The following is a 17365-nucleotide window of genomic DNA, read 5'->3' as shown; positions in this document are numbered from 1 at the left end:
AAGGTTAGGAGACAAAGCAAAGGTTTCATGGGTCTGTTTTCAAAAACCCACCAAATAGATAAGAGAGCAGGATAATTTTACCTGGTTATCTTGATCCAAATATTTAGCCAAATCTAACTGGCTAGGTTTGTGAATGAAAGGAGGTTTTTTTTTATATTTAAATGGACAAAATTTCTCTGGCTAGATTTAGGTCAGCTATTTGTGCAATCCGAGTTTCTTGGCTAGCACTGAGCATCTGTGATAAGCAACTATATTGAAAATCTGCCCAGGGAACACCTCTGGAGCCATTCCTTTTCTGAGCAGCTAAATTTGTATGCTCTATGAATCTGGTCAGACAAATTTAGCTGGTTAGCAGAGGGGGAATTTTCAAAATCAAACTTATAAGTTAGCCAGATAACACTGAGAGCTCCAGCAAGACATCTCTCTCCAGTTTCCTGATCGACAATTTTTTTCTTCTATTTGACATGCCTCATATGAAATGGAAGGCCAAGTTGAGGGAGAGTACAGCTAGCTCCCCTTCACAGGAGAACAATCAACCGCTGATTGACACTTTTTTTGCTGGAACGCCAGCGATAGTAATGGGCGTGCAAGCCACTGCGGAGGTAGGCGGGGAGTGAACGCCATCTCCGTTGGCAGAGGCCATCTTTTTAACCCCCGTTGCACCGAATACACCAGTGCCTCCCAAGTCCTCCTGTTAACACCTGAAGGCTCATCGACCCCCCAAAAGGTAATTCGGATCTGAATATTGAGCTTGAGGCCCAAGATGGGAGTGGAATCTCTATTGATGATACTGAAGGGGCATGGCTTAGGGCTGTTTGTGCTGTAAGCTCTTCCGTTGGATATTTGGAATCTGGTCCTGCCGCCTCAACCCCTAAGCCGTTCTCTCTAGATCAGGGGTCGGGAACCTATGGCTCGCGAGCCAGATGTGGCTCTTTTGATGGCTGCATCTGGCTCGCAGACAAATCTTTAATAAAAACCCCACCCTCCTGATGCCCCCCAAGACCTGCCAAAAGTCCCTGGTGGTCCAGCGGGGGTCCAGGAGCGGTCCGGGAGCGATCTCCTGGACTTGGGCTGTCGGCTGCCAGTAGTCAAAATGGTGCCAACGGCCCTTTGCCCTCACTTTCACTGGGGTCGACCAATGGCCCCTGTGACATAGTAAGGGCAAAGGGCCGTCGGCTGCCAGTAATCAAAATGGCGTTGACGGCCCTTTGCCCTCACTATGTCACAGGGGCTACCGCTGTTTTCTTTTTCCTTTGCTACCTGATGCTCCATGCTGACTTTTATTATTAATGCCAGTTCTACTTGCAGATCATTGTCGGGCTGGAAACCAGCCATAAGGGGAGGGAGCGGCTCAGTGTGTACAGGCCACTGGAGATTACAACTGCCAGTGCTTTTCTCTCCTCACTCACCACGGAACCTTCTCTAGAGAAAAATATTGACCTTGCCATCAATCTGCCCTCTCTTCTCATCAGTTGTTACTCATCTTTGTCCAGGGCCCAAAGAAAAATATTGCAACTTTCCCTGGTCAAGGGAACATTTGGAGGAGGTGCTGTTTGAAGGGAGGGATCAGAATCAGGAGGGCTTTAGAGGTTAGAGCAACAGGCAGGAGGTTTCAGAAGGAGGATAAACTAGAGGGTGTGAAAATGGGGAAATGATTGACTGCGATTGAGAACCAATGGTGTGAGAGTGGGGATTGAGGATTGATAGTGCGTGGAAGATAAGAGAAAAGGAATGACAGAATATCAACTAGGGATGTATGAGGAGAAAGGAGCTGGATTTGGGCTGAGATAAACTTGGGAAATGGGAGAGATGAGATGAAGGGGAGGAGGCTCGGCTGAAAGGTGAGAGAGAGGATGGGGAATGAGGATGGGAGATGGGGTGAAACAGAGGGGATGACAAAGGATCAGTTGAGGGGTTGTAAGAAGGGTTTGGGAGTGAGAGGGGATCAGCTGGGGAGATGGAAAAAATACTGGATTGGGAGAAAGAAGGGATGGATTGGAGCTAGGGGATGTAAGAAGGTATCAGTTGTTTTGTTCAATACTCTGTTTATTGTTTAATGTAACGCCGTACGTTTTTTTGTTCAATACTCTGTTTATTGTTTAATGTAACGCCTTACCGGCGACAGTTTTGTTCTATGGAAACCGACTTGATTTGATATGTATATCGAGAATGTCGGTATATAAAAACCCTAAATAAATAAATAAATAAATAAATAAATCAGGAGGAGGTTAAAAAAAGGGGTCCTTTGGAGAGGGGAAAACTGAGAAAGGGGATCAGCTGGAGTTCAGGGAGGGGGAGTGGTATGATTGTTGGAGGTTAACTGCCTTCCCTGCTATTCTGGTTTAGTTTCTTTATTTAAAATACTTTTAGCAACCCAATCAATAGCTCGGGAGGGGGGGCGGGGGGGGAGGTGGTAACAAGTAGATCTTCATATAACATAGAACAAACTCATCGTATAAACACATAGTGTACTGGGGATTAGAACCCACACAACTATTTTTCCCAGAGTTCATTTTGGGATTTCTGATGTGGGATTTTTGCACATTCTGAACCCTCCCCAATTTTTGGGCCATCCTCTTTTTGGGCTGAGATTTTGTCTCTTCATATACTAACATCTGAGCATTGACAAATCAGATCATTCTGGGATTTCACAGTGGAGCAGAGTCCAGTCTGGATCTCATAGGAGGAGAGTTTTAATCATCTGAGGAGGTTTTTAGATTCAAGAGTTTTTGAGAAGAACTGAGAATTTTGGAAAGTGGATTTTGCCATTCTGGACCAGTTTCTGACTGAGCGGGAGGATCTCCTGGAAGGAAGAGCTGGATCCATGATTTTGTGGAAGAGAGATTGGATTTTTTGATAGTTTTAATAAATGTTTTGGAATAGCCATTTCTTAAGAAACGTGGAAGGAAGGCAAAATGATTACCGGCATGGTTAAAAGGTGAGGTGAAAGAGGCTATTTTAGCCAAAAAAAATCCTTCAAAAATTGGAAGAAGGATCCATCTGAAGAAAATAGGATAAAACATAAGCATTGTCAAGATAAGTGTAAAACATTGATAAGACAGGCGAAGAGAGAATTTGAATTGAAGTTGGCCATAGAAGCAAAAACTCATAATAAAAACTTTTTAAAATATATCCGAAGCAAGAAACCTATAAGGGAATCGGTTGGACCATTAGATGACAGATGGGTTAAAGGGGCTCTTAGGGAAGATAAAGCCATTGCAGAAAGACTAAATGAATTCTTTGCTTCCGTGTACTAATGAGGATGTTGAGGAGATACCAGTTCCGGAGATGGCTTTCAGGGGTGATGAGTCAGACGAAATGAACGAAATCACTGTGAACCTGGAAGATGTAATAGGCCAGATTGACAAACTAAAGAGTAGCAAATCACCTGGACTGGATGATATGCATCCTAGGGTACTGAAGGAACTAAAAAAATGGAATTTCTGATCTTTTTGTTAAAATTTGTAACCTGTCATTAAAATCATCCATTGTACCTGAAGACTGGAGGGTGGCCAATGTAACCCCAATATTTAAAAAAAGGCTCCAGCGGCGATCCGGGTAACTATAGACCAGTGAGCCTGACTTCAGTGCCAGGAAAAATAGTGGAAACTATTCTCAAGATCAAAATTGTAGAGCATATAGAAAGACATGGTTTAATGGAACACAGTCAACATGGATTTACCCAAGGGAAGTCTTGCCTAACAAATCTGCTTCATTTTTTTTGAAGGGGTTAATAAACATGTGGATAAAGGTAAACCGGTAGATGTAGTGTATTTGGATTTTCAGAAGGCGTTTGACAAAGTCCCTCATGAGAGGCTTTTCTAAGAAAACTAAAATGTCATGGGATAGGAGGCGATGTCCTTTCGTAGATTAGAAACTGGTTAAAAGACAGGAAACAGAGAGTAGGATTAAATAGTCAATTTTCTCAGTGGAAAAGGGTAAACAGTGGAATGCCATAGGGATCTGTACTTAGACCGGTGCTTTTCAATATGGGCCGGATTTTTAAAGGGTTACGCACATAAGGTATGCGCGTAACCCTTTTAAAACCCCCCTGTGCGCGCCGAGCCTATTTTGCATAGGCTCAGCGGCGAGCGCAAGCCCCGGGACACGCGTAAGTCCCAGGGCTTACAAAAAGGGGTGATCGGGGGCGTGGTTTCGGATCGGGGGCGTGTTTGGGGGCGTATGAAAGGTCTGAAAGCATGGCCGAGTGCCCCAACACAGCGGCCTGTGTCGGGGCCTGCTGCACTGGCGCGCGTAAAAGGTAGGGGGGGGTCTAGATAGGGCCGGGAGGGTGGGTTAGGTAGGGGAAGGGAGGGGAAAGTGCGGGGGGTGGAAGGAAACCCTCCGAGGCCGCTCCGATTTTGGAGTGGCCTCGGAGGGAATGGGCAGTGCGCGCAGGGCTCGGCACGCGCAAGTTGCACAAATGTTCACCCCCTTGCGCGCGCCAACCCCGGGTTTTATAAAATACGCACGGCTACATGCTTATCTTATAAAATCCAGCGTACTTTTGTTCGCGCCTTATGAGTGAACAAAAGTATGCGTGCGCGCTATCTTTTAAAATGTACCCCTATATATATAAATGATCTGGAAAGGAATACGATGAATGAGGTTATCAAATTTGCAGATGATACAAAATTATTCAGAGTAGTTAAACCACAAGCGGATTGTGATACATTACAGGAGGACCTTGCGAGACTGGAAGATTGGGCATCCAAATGGCAGATGAAATTTAATGTGGACAAGTACAAGGTGTTGCATATAGGAAAAAATAACCCTTGCTGTAGTTACACGATGTTAAGTTCCATATTAGGAGCTATCACCCAGGAAAAAGATCTAGGCATCATAGTGGATAATACTTTAAAATCGTCGGCTCAGTGTGTTGCAGCAGTCAAAAAAGCAAACAGAATGTTAGGAATTATTAAGAAAGGAATGATAAAGGGGATGGAACAGCTCCCCTATGAGGAAAGGCTGTAGAAGTTAGGCCTGTTCAGCTTGGAGAAGAGACAGCTGAGGGGGGATATGATAGAGGTCTTTAAGATCATGAGCGGTCTTGAATGAGTAGATGTGACTCGGTTATTTACACTTTCGAATAATAGAAGGACTAGGGGGCACTCCATGAAGTTAGCATGTAGCACATTTAAAACTAATTGGAGAAAATTATTTTTCATTCAATGCACAATAAAGCTCTGGAATTTGTTGCCAGAGGATGTGGTTAGTGCAGTTAGTGTAGCTGGGTTCAAAAAAGGTTTGGATACGTTCTTGGAGGAGAAGACCATTAACAGCTATTAATCAAATTTACTTAGCGAATAGCCACTGTTATTAATTGCATCAGTAGCATGGGATCTTCTTAGTGTTTGGGTAATTGCCAGGTTCTTGTGGCCTGGTTTGGCCTCTGTTGGAAACAGGATGCTGGGCTTGATGGACTCTTGGTCTGACCCAGCATGGCAATTTCTTATGTTCTTATGTTCTTATTTTTAAGCTAGGGGATTTTTCCAACACCCCTGGTGTATACTGGCAGTGAAGGGAGAGCATTGGGGAGGGCCTTTTGGACCAAGACACAGTTGAGAGGAATGTCATCAAAAGAGGCACTGTGGACAAAGAAAGAAGCAAAATGAATTGGGCGGATGGGCAGATTAATTGGACTTTGAGGTCTTTTTCTGTGTTTCTCTGTTTCTATTGTGTTTTGGGTTTGTATTTTTCTCATTTATGATTTTTGGAATCTTAGCATGGATATTACTTTTTAAGTTAAAGTAGACCCTTTTATGATTTGAATACCACTTTTGGACTGCAAGCCTTTATTCAAATGTATTCTTTTGGATCCACCACCCCTCTACTGTGAGTAGCTGCGAATAGTGAGCAAGGAGTGAAAGGCACTGTGCAGCCTGGTTACTCCACTACAGTGCCTAAGGCCCTGGAAACTCTGGCCTCCTCCCTGCCAGAGAATCCTGACCCCAAGTGCTGAAGTTTGAGGTTTGAGTGTGTTAGAAGTCTGTGAGAGTAAAGTTAGCCCTGGGACTTTGCTGTAAGACCCTGCAGCAGGGATCCTCTACCAGAAAGGGGGTTACAGTACTGAGAGATCACATGCATAGCCAATCATTCCATTAGAAAGCACCTATTCGTTTAAGCTGCCATCGTAACATCATATACTGTCCTACACTAGATTCATCCTCCCCATGCTCCCCTGACCTTGATGTAATAGTTGATCACGCATTATATAAACAGATCTTTTTAATAGATAATGAGGGAACTATTCACTAAGCATCAGAGTGAAGAGATAATGCTTTGAGTTGTTTCCTAAAGCGGACTCCAATGAAGTTTCATTCTTAATTTCCTCTGGAAGTGAATTTCAGTAGAAAGTTCCAGCGTTGCTCAACCCCCAATATGAGCTCTTGAGATTCAGCAAGTCAAACTAATTTTATAGAGGGAACGTTAAGGAGCATTTGAAATGGACAATGGGGACAGTAAATCTTTAATATCATATTAAACAAGGAGGAGCCAATGTCAGGACCTTAAATTTGGGAGATGTGAATTTTCAAGTGCTAAAATGGGGTCACATTGGTTAAAAGTCTGGAAAGTACTGGTATATTTATCTGGTTCTGAATTAAAATCTGTTATGCATGCCCTGGTATTACTACATGCCTGGACTATTACAATTCTCTTTATATTGGACTTCCTACATGGGTAATGCACAGGTTACAACTGGTTCAAAATGCAGATCGGTTGCTTTCAGGATGTGATTACTTAAAGAATTGCACTGGTTACCTATGTCCTGACGTTTAGTTTAAGATTCTGAGTATTACTTTCAAGGCATTGAATGGCCTTGGTCTACTCTAAGTGAATGTTCAATGAAATATGAACCAAAGCGTGATCTGAGATCCTCATAGGAAGCTCCTCATTGTATTCCATCACAGAAGGACTTTATGTTTGCAAGATTTGAGCATGTCTTTACATACATAGCTCCAACTCTGGAACTCAATTCCTAAGGAATCCCCCATGGAAGCAATATATTGGACTTTCTTGACTCCTGAGAAAAGTGTGACTTTTTAAATCGACTTTTATGGTTTCATTATATTTGCTTTATTAGTATTTAATCACTGACTTTGTTTTTTAAACCATAGATTGTTTTGTGTTCATTCTTATTTTTAGATGTTAATCTTAAGGAGTGTTTTATTTGGCTATTTCAGTTTATTATAGCCTCTATTTTATTGATTAGACTTTGTAGGGGCAATTTTCAAAATGACATGGATTGTTGCAAAGCCCACAGGTGCTTTTCTGCGCTGACTTTGCATCAGTTCTCAAAGGAAATGTGCAAGCATTCCATCCGCAATTTTCCCTTTGAAAATTGCGGATGGAAAAGCAACCCAAAGACATATTTGCATCTGTTTTTTGTGAGTATACTTTTTCCCTGAAAAACAACATGCATAGTTCTGAAAATGCAAACCTTCATGTCTTGTTAGTTCTCACCTATCCTGCCTCCGATCCCCCCCCTACTTTTTCCATGGGTAAAAACATGCATGTTATTGATTCCTGTGCATACTTTTACCCATGTACAGAGCGGGCAATTTTCAGATAGCCTATTTACCCAAGAAAATGGCTTTTGTAAAATGCCCTCCTGAGTTCAGGAATGTTTTTTAGTGTTTGTGATACTGACTAACATTTACCTTATTGTTTTGTTTTTTTTTTTTCTTTGTCATTGGTATATTCATTGCTTTGTGCATTATTGGAAAGTCGGCTTTAAGTCATGATAAATAAATTCCAACTCAAAAAGCAAGTACTAGGCAGATACAAGATGATGGCTATTATAAAAAAAAAAAATACATAAGCCAATTATTTCATTAAAATATTCATATTTTGCAATACTTTATAATTTATTAAAAAAAAATCTCAGCTATGCAACTCGATGGAATATATTTATTTTGGTATTTAAATTGTGCTTTTTAGGATAGTGGTGCACAGGTAATGGAAATTGAATTAGATGATGAACTTATGAGCAGATGATAAAAAACCACAAATAGACAAGGATACTAATTAGCACCAATTTAGATTATTTCTATAGTGATGTGGACATCTATCCACTGGGAAGTGGACAGAGATCACCAACTCATTTCACACAGGACAAAAAAGACTTTCAGATTGTAATTACAAAAAAGACACACACGGTTGAGCTGCAAATGCCAATAAGTACAAAAACTAGCAGCTCTCACTCAAGAAGGCAAAATTGTAATAAAGATAACAGAGACATCAAACTTGCATCTCAACAGCCGGAGTGCTGCGGGGAAACAATATCACATCACAAGACTCTGTTATCACCTAGAATGTAAATTTTAAATTTTTGTTTTTTTTTGTTTTGCAAATTAAACTTTTGAAACAGTCTCATTCATATGAAAAAATGTTTTTAACTTATCTTATTAATCTGAATGAATTGTTTAAAAACGTGGCAAGAATGTTGAAAAAGACTGGTCACTCAACACTGAAAAGCGTTTTGAGAGTGCTTGATGTTTATCTCTCTGCATCAGGGATATTGCCACCATCATGAAGAGGATCCTTCTTTCTGAAAAACAGAAGTAGGCACGAGTTCTTTTGAATGTTTGATTGACTTGAAAATGCATCAATCACAATATAAGAAACTATGTTTTGCAAATATGAGGAAAATAGTGAACCAAGATGAAATCAGTCAGCTTCAGACCATTCAATAAATTAATTTAACCCATTTGGAGTCACAGAATTTAAATTAAAAATCCACATTTGTTCCCTTGACACAATGATTTATAGCGGTCACCCACTGGTTTTTGTAATTTTCAGATGGTAATGACATTCAACTACTACCAATCTAAGGCCTGGATTAATCATTCCTCGCAGAATGATGAATCCTGCCAAAATGGGGGGCGGGCCTGTGAAAGCCCACAGCCTTCGTACCATGGCGGTACGCCGGCTGCCGGCTTTCGCACCGAATAGCACCACCGTGATAGGTGGTGCTATTCGGCACATGATAATGTTAGTAACATTATCGCCGGCAGCAAAGACACCGCTGACTCTGCCCCGACTTCTCCCCTCCCCGACTCCTCCCCTCTCCCTAATTTGCATTCTATTGCACACGATACTGCCATATCACGTGCGATAAGTCTTTGATACGTGACCCCCTAAGCTGGATTTAAATCAACAACCTAGAGGTGAAAGGCTGGATCCTTGTGCTGATACACTGGATCATAAAATGCTCCAGTTCACCTACAGAATTTACTATCCCTGGGAGTGAGTTACAAGAAATAGATCTATTTTTTTGAGTCCAATGTCATATTGTATTTGTAACCCAGAATGACCACTGTTGGAGACAGGATTCTAGGCTCGATTGACCTTAGTCTGACTCAGCATGGCATTTCTTATGTTCATATGATCTCCATTATTTCAAGTTTGCCTTCTAAATTTAATTCTTTACAGCACAAATGTATAGCTTGTAATGTATAGTACAACATCAACACATTTGACCAGTGACTTTTAACTTTATTTAACCACTGATATTTGTTTTACACTGTGTGCAATTCACAATCCTCATGAGAGACTCCTTAGAAAAAAAAATATGGGATTGTAGGCAATGTCATATTGTGGTTTGATAACTGGATAAAGGATAGGAAACAGAAAGAAGGACTAAAAGGACATTTTTCTTAATGGAGAATGGTAAATAGCAGACTGCCCCAGGGATCTGAATGATAAATGATCTGAAAAACTGTGTGAAGAGAGAGGTGATCAAATTCGCAGATGGCACAAAATTATTCAAATTTATTTATTTATTTATTAAAATTGGATTACACACTACACATCAATGTACATCAAAGCATAGTGCAATAAAATCACAAATCCACTTTTCCACACTACAGTTATTACAATACAATTGTTGGTAGGTCACGAGGTGATTGTGAGAAATTGCAAGAGGACATAAGACTGGGGAATTGGGCATCTAAATAGCAGATGAAAGTTAATGTGGACAAGTACAAAGTGATGCATATAAGGAAGAATAATCCAAACTATAGGTACATGATGCTGGATTCTATATTATGTGTCACCACCCAGGAAAAAACTCTTGGAGTCATTGTGGGCAATACTTTGAAATTCAGTGTGCAGCGGCAGTCAAAAAAACAAAGGGGCGGATTTTCAAAGGCCTGCGCGCCGGCGCGCCTATTTTGCATAGGCCGCCGGTGCGCGTAAAGCCCCGGGACGCGCGTAAGTCCCGGGGCTTTTGTAAGGGGGCGTGTCGGGGCGGGGCCTACTGACACGGCGTTTCGGGGGCGGGCCGTGGCGTTTCAGGGGCGTGGCGCCGGCCCGGGGGCGTGGTCGAGGCCTCCGGACCAGCCCCCGGGACCGGAGGACAGAGCGGGGCTGCCAGCCGACACGCGCAAAGTTACGCCTGCTTCCAGCAGGCGTAACTTTGCCGACAAAGGTAAGGGGGGCTTAGATAGAGTCAGGGGGATGGGTTAGGTAGGGGAAGGGAGGGGAAGGTGCGGGGAGGGCGAAGGAAAGTTCCCTCCGAGGCCGCTCCGAAATCGGAGCGGCCTTGGAGGGAACGGAGGAAGGCTGCGCGGCTCGGCGCGCGCAGGCTGCTGATTTTGCGCAGCCTTGCGCACGCCGACCCCAGATTTTATAAGATACGTGCGGCTACGCGCGTATCTTATAAAATCAGGCGTACTTTTGTTCGCACCTGCTGCGCGAACAAAAGTACGTGCTCGCGCAACTTTTTTAAATTTGCCCTAAATTGTATATTAGGTATTAATAGAAAAGGAATGGTAAAATAACAGAGGATGTCATAATGCCTCTGTATGAATCTATGGTGTGATCGCTTTTTAAGTATTGTGTGTAGTTCTGGTCCCGCTCCCCGATCTTAAAAAGGATATAATGGAACTAGAAAAGGATAGAGAAAGTTGAACAAAATGATAGAGGGGATGGAATGGCTCCACTATGAGGAAAGGCTAAATAGATTAAGGCACTTTAGCCTGGAGAAAATATGACTGAAAAGAAATATGTGAGAGATCTACAAAATCTTGAATGGGGTGTAATGGTTAAACAGGGAATGGTATAGTAATTTACCCTTTCCAAAAGTACTAGGACTAGGGGACACTCCATGAAGCTAATAGGTAACACATTTAAATCAAAGAAAATATTTTTTCACTCAGGGCCGGATTTTATAAAATTGCGCGAGGGCGTACTTTTGTTCGCGCACCAGGCGCGAACAAAAGTACGCTGGATTTTATAAGATACACGCGTATCTTATAAAATCCGGGGTCGGCGCACGCAAGGGGTGCACATTTGTGCAACCTGCGCGCGCTGAGCCCGGCGCGCGTTGCCTGTTCCCTCCGAGGCCACTCCGATTTCGGAGCGGCCTCGGAGGGAACTTTCCTTCACCCTCCCCCATCCCCCAACCTTCCCCTCCCTTCCCCTACCTAACCCACCCCCCCCGGCCCTATCTAAACCCCCCCCCTACCTTTGTTGGCAAAGTTACGCCTGCCGGGCCGGCTGCCCCGCTCTGTGTTCCAGTCCGGGGGCTGGTCCGGAGGCCACAGCCATGCCCCCAGAACGCCCCCGGGCCGAAACCACGCCCCGTGGTGCCACCCCCGAAACGCCACGTCACTCAAGACATGCCCCCGAAACACCTCGTCATTCCCGACACGCCCCTCCATGCAAGCCCCGGGACTTACGTGCGTCCTGGGGCTTGCGCGCGCCGCCGAGCCTATGCAAAATAGGCTCGGCACGTGCAGGGGGGGGTTTGGGGTATTCTACGCGCATACCCCTTTGAAAATCTACCCGTCAGTGCACAAACTATGGAATTTGTTGCCAGAGGATATGATGAAAGCAGATAGTATAGCTGGGTTTAAAAAGGGTTTAGACAAGTTCCTGGAGAAATAGTCCATAAATCACTATTTGCCATACAGACTTGGGCAAGCCAGTGCTTATCCCTAGTTATGAGCAAGAACAATTGGATCTATTCTTTGGTATTCTACAGGATACTTGTGATCAGGTTTGGCCCTTGTTGGAGACAGGATGCTGGGTTTGATGGACCTTTCATCTGACTCAGCATAGCATTTCTTATGTTTGTATCTTATAAATATTGGTTATAATTATACATATTCTAGGGACAGCAGAGTTGCAGCATTCTTAGAATACTCCAGAGTTTATGGAACCTACAACTATTATAGTTTTGGGCTTGCTGTATGAGGTCTCACAGCTGAAAAGTGAAATCCATTTGCAAGAAAATGTATTTGAAATAAGACTGTGCAGTTATTATATCGCTGTTATATGTTTATTTATTTTTTTTATATTTTCTTATAGGAGAAGCTCAGAATATATAGTAGGAAAAAGAATCACGGCCAATTGTACAGCAAAGTCAGAGAAAAATGGGTTGGACAAATTATGAAGAATAAACATCTAAGACGAGCCAAAAAAAGAATGCACTTAACTACCTTTGGATGAGAATACTACGAACTCTCTGAGCTTGATGCATTGATTATACAAAATATGCACTGACAGTAGGACTAGTGATGATACCTGCTAATGAGACAATGGCTGCAGTGAATAGCTGAAAACAGCTTTCTCAAAAGTCAAATTATTTTATAAAATTGGAAGATTGGCAATTTAGAAAAATATTGTGGAAAGCCCAGACAGAAAATATTAGACAGCTTTGTACTTTTTTGATTCAATGCACAGGAAGTGGAAGAGGACATTTTTTTATGGTCTCCAATCTTGGTAAAATTATTTTTTTGATATTTAACTGTACTCTGTGAAACAAAAAGTATTTTGCAATAGCAGTTTACTACTTAATGGTTTTTATGTGAAAGGTGGTTTTTCTGGGACAAGAGTGCTGTTGAATATATTATATAAGCTTCCATTTTCATCAAAGGAAAAGACAAATGACTCATACTGTGCATTTGTCTTTGGCACATATTTTATTTGAGTTTTTAGATGACGTTATTAATGTATCTGTTGGGTCATGTGTCAACGCACTTATTGGCCATTTTGGAACAATGGCTATCATTTTCTTGACGAAAGAACAACAAAAAAAAAGATCTAGATACATCATTTTCTGTTTTGTAAATGTTAATATATGTATGTGACAGTGTGACAATTTTATCTTGATGTATTGTTCTGTTGTTCAACACATGTACAGTAATCATATTACAGTAGGTTTGCTTGCTGAGTACTATATATATTATATGGAATGCAGGATTATAAAGAACGTATCTTTACCTTCCAAAAGATATTGGTAAAATAATTAAACCTGCGGAAGTTTAGAAGAATTTAAATGCAAAATGTTCCCAATATTTGTACCAGCCAGAAGCTTCATTAATTATATCTTCCTTTACAGCGAAAATATTCTCAAATTAACTTACTGTATCTGTGACTTTAAAATTTATGGAATGGTTCACTCTCAGTCTGAATGCTATTGCTTTAGAAAATTCAATGTTCAACATATCCTTTATTATAAAATCCTAACACATGAACTTCTCTGAGAATGGGGACTGTATATAATAAGAATATGTTATTACATGCATACAATCTAAGACTAAAAAGCTATCATTTAATAATAGGTCAAATGCATATTTTTTTGCATAAAAGCTTGCAGTAACATTTTCTTATTAATGCCAATCTCCAATGAACAACTCAGGGCTGATCCACTGAAAATTCATATGTACTTCTTTGAATATCATTTGCTCAGCTGCTTTATATGGAGTTGATGAGCTGTGATGGTGTTGATTAAGGCTCACTGAAGTGGCCTATTATCACTGAAAAGAAGGCCAACGAGATTCTATTCATCACCTTAGTCATGGGGTGAGATATCAAAATTGCTGCATGGAAAATTATGGCTGTGCCTTTTTATTACTCACTTTGAAAGGTACAAACTGACAACAATAATCATCTTATCAGTGACAAATATTTTTAAGCCTTAACATTTTAAGATGACAACTGGAAGAGTTCTAAGCGGCTCCTAAGGTTTATATAAAATAGCATTTATCTGCATTACCTATTTCCAAAGAACGTGCGTTATATTGTTTCCTATGACTTGGAAAGAGAAGCTATGTGTTATATAAAATATATTATAAATAAGAAAAAGGAAGTTTATTGTGATCATGAAATTATAAATCAAAGTATTAAAAATGTGATAACAGGTTGACTAATTTTTAAGTCTACAAGAACTGACTGCATATGATGCCTATTACTGTATTTTGACTTGCTCATTTTTTTTTTTTTATTTTGTTAGACGGGGACAGTAACTTTGGAATGGGCATGTGGGTGCACATATACCCGTGGGTGTCAGCATGCACTTAGAGACACAGCAATATTATAATTTGCACGCCCGTTCGTGCGCATGTTATAAAATAGCCCACTTGCACGTGTGCCTTGTGCCTAATTTTAAGCTTGTGCGAGCCCAGCAGCTCGCACAAGTCAGCTTACAGATGTGCAACTGTCTGTATTTTATAACAGACACGCATCCAGCCGAGGACCAGTTTCACCAGTTCGTCCACCAGTTGGCCCAGTATTAAACCCCCTTTGTTCTTTAACCTGCACTCCCCCCAGTTACCCCAGAACCCTCAAACCCCTCACAGATGCCTAGAAACTTTTCTTTTTTAATGTACACCTCCTCCATAGCAGAAGTAAAGTTACTTGGCACTGGACTTGGGAGCATACCTAGACTCGGAGGTACTTGCGTGCTCACCTCTGGGCCCTGTCCCAGAACCCCCACTCCCTGCCCATCCCCCACCCATGCCCTGCCCTTATCCCGCCTGTTTTTTGTCGAATGGGGGATATTCGCGCATCAGCACTTGAGCAGGCATCTGGCCACCTTATCAAATAAGGTGAACAGGCGGAAGTGCTAGATGAGTGCCCATCGCCGGATTTCACCTTTTAGTATAGAAACAAATGGGCCAATACAGAAAAATTCGCGGGAGAGCCGGCGAGCGCCCGCTCTCCCGACACCTGCCCAGGCCACTCTCCTGGGCGTGCGATTCAGGAAGCAACAATATGCAAATTAGGGTCCATGGTAAAAGGAGGCGCTAGGGACACTAGCATGTCCCTAGTGCCTCTTTTTGACAGAAGCGGCAGCTGTCAGCGGGTTTGACAGCTGACGCTTAATTTTAACGGCGCCGGTTGTCAAACCCGCTGACAGCCACGGGTTCGGAAAACGGACGCCGGCAAAATTGAGTGTCCGTCTTCCAACCCGCGGGCCGCGGGCAGATTTAAAAATTTTTTTTTTAGATTTAAATTTTTTTTTTATTTTTGAGGCCTCCGACTTAATATCATAGTGATATTAAGTCGGCGGGTGTACAGAAAAGCAGTTTTTACTACTTTTCTGTACACTTTCCTGGTGCCGGCCGAAATTAAAATATACAGCTTCGCTGCACATTTTACTTTCTGAATCGTGCGGGAATAACTAATAGGCCCATCAACATGCATTTGCATGTTGCGGGCGCTATTAGTTTCGGGGGGTTGACCACGCATTTTCCACGCGCTATTAGGTAAAAATAGCGCTTCGAAAACGTGCGGCCAACCGGGGGCTAATGGTGTGCTTGGCCGAGCACACCATACTGAATCAGCCCGAAAGACATTAAGAACATAAGAACATGCCATACTGGGTCAGACCAAGGGTCCATCAAGCCCAGCATCCTGTTTCTAACAGTGGCCAATCCAGGCCATAAGAACCTGGCAAGTACCCAAAAACTAAGTCTATTCCATGTTACCATTGCTAGTAATAGCAGTGGCTATTTTCTAAGTCAACTTAATTAATAGCAGGTAATGGACTTCTCCTCCAAGAACTTATCCAATCCTTTTTTAAACACAGCTATACTAACTGCACTAACCACATCCTCTGGCAACAAATTCCAGAATTTAATTGTGCATTGAGTAAAAAAGAACTTTCTCCGATTAGTTTTAAATGTGCCACATGCTAACTTCATGGAGTGCCCCCTAGTCTTTCTAATATCCGAAAGAGTAAATAACCGATTCACATCTACCCATTTTAGATCTCTCATGATTTTAAACAACTCTATCATATCCCCCCTCAGCCGTCTCTTCTCCAAGCTGAAAAGTCCTAACCTCTTTAGCCTTTCCTCATAGGGGAGCTGTTCCATTCCCCTTATCATTTTGGTTGCCCTTCTCTGTACTTCTCCATCGCAATTATATCTTTTTTGAGATGCGGCGACCAGAATTGTACACAGTATTCAAGGTGCGGTCTCACCATGGAGTGATACAGAGGCATAATGACAGTTTCCATTTTATTAATCATTCCTTTCCTAATAATTCCCAACATTCTGTTTGCTTTTTTGAGCGCCGCAGCACACTGAACCGAAGATTTCAAAGTGATATCCACTATGACGCCTAGATCTCTTTCTTGGGTTGCAAGGCTCATCTGGTATAGTTATTCTCCTTTCCTACTGCAATACCAGAGACAGGACTTGATCTCTGACTTTATGCTCATTTCCCAGCTGCTAACGATCCTTTCCGCTTGTGCCATACTTTCTTGAATTCCGTTAGCCTTTTTACAGACGCTGCTTCCACTGCAAGGCTGTGCCTTTGAGTCCACTCTGTCCATGATCCATGGTTCTAAGTTTTCTAATTTTCTGTGTGAAGCCAGCACATTTTATAATTGTTCACATAGGGCTAAAGTAAGTGAGTCGGCTTACTTTAACCCACATTTTCAAAACAGTCTTATGCACATGAATCTGCTTTGAAAATTAGGGCAGGCTTACTGGTGTAATCTTGATTTTCAGAAGTACACATGCACGAGCAGATGAAAATTTACCTGTGTAAATATGTGCAAGCAATGTTGATTTTTAGGAATATGTACGTAAATGATTTCCCTACCACACTCTGCCCCCCTGGAACATTTTTTTTTTGTGCACGAGTGAGTTCCCAGCATATCTTTACACACAAAACTCCCTCCCCCACTCGGGCAAATTTCAAAACCCCATTTATGAGCGTAAAATCTTTTGATCATTCTGCCCATAGGATTTATTTATTTACTTATTTATTTCTTTTACATCTTTTCTAGACCGCCAATCCAGAAAAAGATCTCAGTAGAGTGCAAAAGCAAATTCAATACACAACCCCTCCCTCCAAAAAAAAAAATACATAGAAAGAAGCCAGATGGGAAATGCAGCTTCTCAGAGGCATAGTTCAAAATTATCCTCCATTTCAGTTGTCCAAGATTTATCTACATATAATTATAAATGAAATAAACAGTGTTAATCAGTTTTTGTGCTTCAGTTCCTATGAGCAGTGCTGGGTTACAAACTTTTTGGGCTCAAAACAACACCAGATTTGGAGGCCACCCCTCTGCACCCTGCCCCCACACACATATTTTATGGAAAAAAAATTATAATTATAA

The 17365-nt window shown here is 41.9% G+C and overlaps 1 protein-coding gene across 1 annotated transcript in view; it reads left to right on the top strand.

Annotated features, from left to right (window-relative positions):
* HTR7 (5-hydroxytryptamine receptor 7) overlaps positions 1 to 14097 on the top strand; it is a 125424-nt gene extending 111327 nt beyond the window's left edge. The window contains exon 3 of the mRNA XM_029609847.1: positions 12316 to 14097. Coding sequence (XP_029465707.1) covers positions 12316 to 12400 — 85 coding nt within the window. The 3' untranslated portion in view covers positions 12401 to 14097. The remainder of the gene's footprint in view (positions 1 to 12315) is intronic.
* Positions 14098 to 17365: the final 3268 nt, after the last annotated feature.

The sequence above is a fragment of the Rhinatrema bivittatum genome, chromosome 7 (assembly GCF_901001135.1).
Source record: "Rhinatrema bivittatum chromosome 7, aRhiBiv1.1, whole genome shotgun sequence".
NCBI classification, from domain to species: domain Eukaryota; kingdom Metazoa; phylum Chordata; class Amphibia; order Gymnophiona; family Rhinatrematidae; genus Rhinatrema; species Rhinatrema bivittatum.
The sequence above is the reverse complement of the archived record's forward strand: the minus strand, read 5'-3'. Positions and strand labels throughout refer to the sequence as shown.